We start from the raw sequence: 5,232 nt of genomic DNA on the forward strand, positions 1-5,232 counted from the left end.
GTAAACTAACAAAATGATCAACAAAGTTTAGATGTGAATGGCGAGGGGGTAGGGAACTCTGAATTGTACAGAAAGCTTTGGTAGCACGACGGACACGTACGAAAAAATTTCACAGGGAATTCTGTAGAAATTGGATTTTTCTGCTGATTTCTACTGAAGGTTGTGTGTGATTTTTTTTATAGATATTTAATGAGAATAGTCGATCGATGCTGATTGTTGGATGCAAGTCATTCTGTTACGATTTTTTCTGCAAGAATTCTCAGGTATTTATTCTTCAAGTCCTTTTCCTTGAATTTTGTCGTGAGAAATATGACAAAATAGAGAGGAAAGAATCTGGATAATTTCCCGAGACTTTCCACAGGGAAAATCTGAACGGAATATATAAACATCAGGATCTATGAATTCCTTTCTAACCGATACCTGAACCTTGCGGAAGAAATCGCAAGAAAGGAAATAGAATTTTGAATTTCAATAGAATTCTAGTAGAATTTGAGTTGGATTTCCTAAAAAGACTAATTTATGCGGAATTTCCCTGCATGGTGTTCATTTTTTTCCATAAATTAAAATAATTCAACCTGTCATTGAAACCTGGACGATCTTTCAAAGTAAAAAAACCCATTTCTATTGAATCCCCATGAGGAATAAAATTCAAGGTAAAAAATTTTGAAATTAAAAAAACCGCTGATTTATAAAGCATTTCCTCACTTATTGTTGTTGTTACTGACGCATCTGCGAATGTCTTCATTAATCAATGAAATTCCCGATCTATTCAGACAATTACAATTCTTAATTCTCAATCCATTGAAAATTCAAGTGAATGTTCATTTTCCTCTATAAATTAAAAAATTCAATTTGTCATTGAAAGCTCAAAGATTTTCCAAAGTAAAAAAGCTCATTTCCATTGACTCCCCATGAGGAATAAAATTCAAGTTAAAAAATCTTGAAATTAAAAAAACTCCTGATTTATAACGAATTTCCTACTTGTTGTTGCTGTTACTGCTGCATCTGCGAATGTCTGAATTAATCAATGAAATTCCCGATCGACTCAGACACCTGTAATTCTAAATTCTCAATCCATCGAAAATTCAATTGAATCCTAATGCTCAATTCCCTAATTCCAAAATTCAACCTGTCCCTGAAAATTCGACAATTTCTTCCCACAAAAACCTCAATTGTTTCCCCCAGATAAACAACAACCCCCCGTGAAAAATCATAAATCAAAAAAAAATGTTAACAATCTATCAATTCCTCAAGCTGTCCCCGCAAAATTTTTTAGTACGTGCAGTGAAAAAAAACAATCTTCTACCCTCGTAGATGTTCGGCGACTCCTTGGAATCCCTGTGGCGCCGGGAACTGAAGGGACGGCATGAAGGGGTCTGGAGAAATGGTGAACTGAATCTGGGGCACCCCGGCCTGAAGTGCATCCTGAGGATTAGGCGAAGGCGCGGTCTGAATCGGCTGAGTCCTGAAGTCATGACCGGTCTCCTCCTGGACGTCCTCCTGGACCGCGTACCCTGGCTGCTCGGCCTCCGGGTTCGAGGACAGGAAGCCGATTCCGAAGGTGTTCGGCTGGAAATTACCCGAGAGCTGGTGGGACGCCCCTCCGACGTCGGGGATGTTACCATGAGCAGCAGTCGATAACGCAGATGCAGGTGACGCGTGCAAGCCCCCGGGCCAGGTGCTGGCCAGCTCAGCCAGCTTCTTATGGTAATGACTGAGATCAATACCATCTCGCAGAACAATTGGCTCTTTGCTGCCCCCCGAGACTCCCCCCGCTGTCAAAATTGATTTATCCTTGTTGTAGAAACTTTCGGGCGAGAAATATGGCTTCTTGGGAATTCCATAGACAACTTTGTTGAATGGTTTCTCGAGATTTTTCTGGAGAAAATATTTCCCTCTCTGATTATCTGTTCTGTCCTGATTGTCATGCTGATGAGCCTCCTCGTAGTGCTGGAGATAGTTGTCCGTCTGCTGAGTCACTTGGGGGTGGGAATAATAATTCAGGGAATTGTGCTCGATTTGCTCGGGGGTGCCAGTGGAATCTGGGAAGCCGGGATCGCTGATGGGTTCGTGGGGTATGTAGCCATTACCGAATGCATGAGTGATTCCCTTACCTTGGGGAATCACTACGTGATTCACCTTGTCCGGGGTCTGATCAAAGCTGTCGGTGTGGCGGGGGTTTTGATTGAAGAAAATGGATTTAGTCTTCGAGGGGAACTTGGGGTGCGGGGGGGAATGACCATGGGGCGGGGGCAATTCATTGCTCAGGAATTTTGGGAATGGGGGACGCGTGAAGTGACGCCACGGGGGGGTTTGGGTACGACGGACTGTCCGCGGGATGACGAATATCATTTTCTTCCTGTAAGGAAAAAATAAATCTTTAGAATGGCATTCGGAATAACTCAATTTTTTAACAACTGCATTTTTTTGGTTTATTTAAAAAATTTTTTTCAGAGGATCACGTAGGGAGAAATTTCATAGAAAATATTAGCCACTTTATTTAAGACCGCACTGTAGATTCAACGATTTTCAATCATGAAATTTGGAAATTAGATTGCGTGAGAAAAATTTGAAGAAAAATGGTGAATATTCAGCGTTATTAAAATTACATTTTGCGCAGAATTATTATTTTTTTAAACATTCGTTATTTATGAACAAATCATTGACAATGTTCGATTTCTGGTAAAATTCTGAATTTGAATAAATTTGGTACGATTCCGAACAAACGATTTTTTTGGGGGAGGTTAGGGTAAAACGGACACTTTGGACTTTTTTTAAAATGTCAATGAGGGGTTAAAATGTTGATAAAATGTAATAATTTTTTTTTTCAGTAAAAAGAACAATTCTTTCCCTTTGTGGCGAGCATAAACTGAGCTCAATTGATCGATTTGTTTCTGAGTTATGAATAATTTTAAAAAAGTCTGAAGTGTCCGTTTTTCCCCACCCTAACCTGATGGAAAATTCATTGTTTCAGATTATTAAAATTTTTTCAGATTACTAAAATGTTTTCTAACGAGTCAATAACGAGATTCAAATGCCAGTGTGCCAAGCTTAAATAATAAAATCAGTGCAGAATGCCTGGAAACAGGGCCCAATGGGTCTCACCATTATCCACCGATCAAAAAGCGATTGAACGATTCAAAAACCAAGAATCCCCTCAATTTAAAAAGTACTCACTGTCCCGCAGCCAGTAGTGGACCGCAGGTCACCAGGACCCAAGCGACTACAGTCTGAAAATTGCAAACAAACATTCACAAAACTGTAATTTCAGAAAGCCTCATTACGCCCGTAAATTGACTCACCAACAAACGCATCTCGCCCGCCTGTTCCGCTCGTCCAATCGAGTAGAAATCCCCGAATCCCTTCAGCCCTCGAAGTGTCAATTTCAGTACTGACTCGTTAGCATGTACCAGCAGCCGTGGAAATATCGAACAACACAGTCAGCATTTCGACAGAAACGAGATTAACAAATGCCAAAGAAGTCTGCCCCAGTTTAAAGCCTTCTGCTGAGTGAACGCCTGAGATTAAATCGAGTATCAACCGCCGACAGTCGAGAACGCATTGCCAGTCTCCTAGATTGGACACAGAGCTTTTATAGATGAATAAAAAGAAGCAACCCTACTGGGGATCCTCCCACCCAAGTCCCCATTAGGCATCCAGTATTACCCACACAAACTAATTCACCACCACCAAACCGGTAACTTCTCTCTCGATAAAATTATAATGACTGGCCGTCGTTTAGCCGATCGTCAATGAGTGTATCTACCGTTCTCCCTGCAGTGAGAAGGGAAAAGCAAAAAGAAGTTTGTGAACTAGAAATGTTAGTTTTCTACGAGAGCCAATAGGCGGAATCGAAATCGGTAAAATATTCGCCCGTGAAGGACGAGAGTGGAAAGAAAGTTTTTTTTCCCCTAGCTGGACGTTCTCGTTTTTTTCGCCTGTTCACGGCTGCACATGAGGATTGTTTTACAATAAAAAGGGAAATCTGGGGTAGGAGAATTGAGACATAACTGCACGCTCGTTACAGGTGTTCGTGTCATTGTTTTTGACGAGGCGCCGTAAACGTCACGAGTGGTGGAACGAAAATCCCTGCCTCTTAGCGCGTTAGTAAAATTAGTAAGGTGGCATTGGATTAACTCTCGTTACCGTGTTCGACGCTTTTTGTGGCGGTCGTTGGCGTCAACTCGGATCTCCAACTTGTGTTATCAGCTGTGGAGAAACGCTTGATTTGGACGCATAAAAAAATTCATGGAACATTGAAAATGTGATGGAAAGTCCTGGTGAATTTCTGTTGAATATTTCATTAGCTTTTGGCCGATTTTTTGACGCATTCCGCGAAAGATTTGACAGAGAAACACAGTAGAATTTCATTCTCAAATAAAAAAAAAATATTTTGCGCCATTTTTCTTCTCTTTATAAGAAAAATCAAACAAATAACTTGGAAAATTTGAGCCGAGGAATTCCTATAGAAAATATTTGAAGGGAATAAATAATCGATCTCTATTGAATTTTTTTATAGAACATTTTCCATTGAACATTTTTTTTAAGCGCAGATAAGTCGCGTAATTTTTCAATACAATCGATAAACTAATCGAAAGTTCACAAGAAATTCAATAGAATTTTATAGCAAATTCGCTGGGTTTTTCTGTACAACTCTTTATTGAGACATTTTCTATAGGAATTCCTCGACATGAATTAAAATTAAAATTTGTCCCACTCCATTTTTATTTACTTTTATTTTCAAAAAACCACATAATAACCTTAGAATCTTAGGAATGATCTCAATAGAATAAATTGTACAGAAAAATCAAACTCATTGACCATCTCTACTGAAGAAAAAGTCCCGACGCCAAAAACTAATAGAAACCTCAATAGAAACCACCAGAATTTCACAGCGAATTCGCCTTGTTTTTCTACGAAATTTGTTCGTTCATTGGTAGCTTTCTAAGTGTCTCTCACTTGCCAGAGTCATTCAAAATTCCGTGAAATTTTCCTGCCAGTGATAACCCCCAACAATGAATGCTACAATTGCACGTCAATTCGTCTCACACCTGATCATTGACCGATCGTTTATTTACGATACAATTTACATTAATGGAGTATGAAATGCCTCGCAGCGTTAACGAGGAGTGAACGCTTCACGGATTTAGATAATTTCAGGGCTCGTGGGCTACAATTTATGCGCATCGATCGATCATTGCACACGAGCTTTCCTGGTTCTTCGTTGTAAAA

General features: G+C 39.8%; 1 protein-coding gene across 1 annotated transcript; it reads right to left on the reverse strand.

Annotated features, from left to right (window-relative positions):
- Positions 1-1,302: 1,302 nt before the first annotated feature.
- LOC107044659 lies at positions 1,303-3,314 on the reverse strand. The gene is made up of 3 exons (XM_015266609.1): positions 3,303-3,314; positions 3,178-3,230; positions 1,303-2,359 (listed from the first exon to the last, which is right to left on the reverse strand). The coding sequence occupies exons 1-3, from the start codon at positions 3,312-3,314 to the stop codon at positions 1,303-1,305; spliced, it is 1,122 nt and encodes a 373-aa protein (XP_015122095.1).
- Positions 3,315-5,232: the final 1,918 nt, after the last annotated feature.

The sequence above is a fragment of the Diachasma alloeum genome, unplaced genomic scaffold (genome assembly GCF_001412515.2).
Source record: "Diachasma alloeum isolate Michigan unplaced genomic scaffold, Dall2.0 Dall_scaffold_00782, whole genome shotgun sequence".
Taxonomy (NCBI): Eukaryota; Metazoa; Arthropoda; class Insecta; order Hymenoptera; family Braconidae; genus Diachasma; species Diachasma alloeum.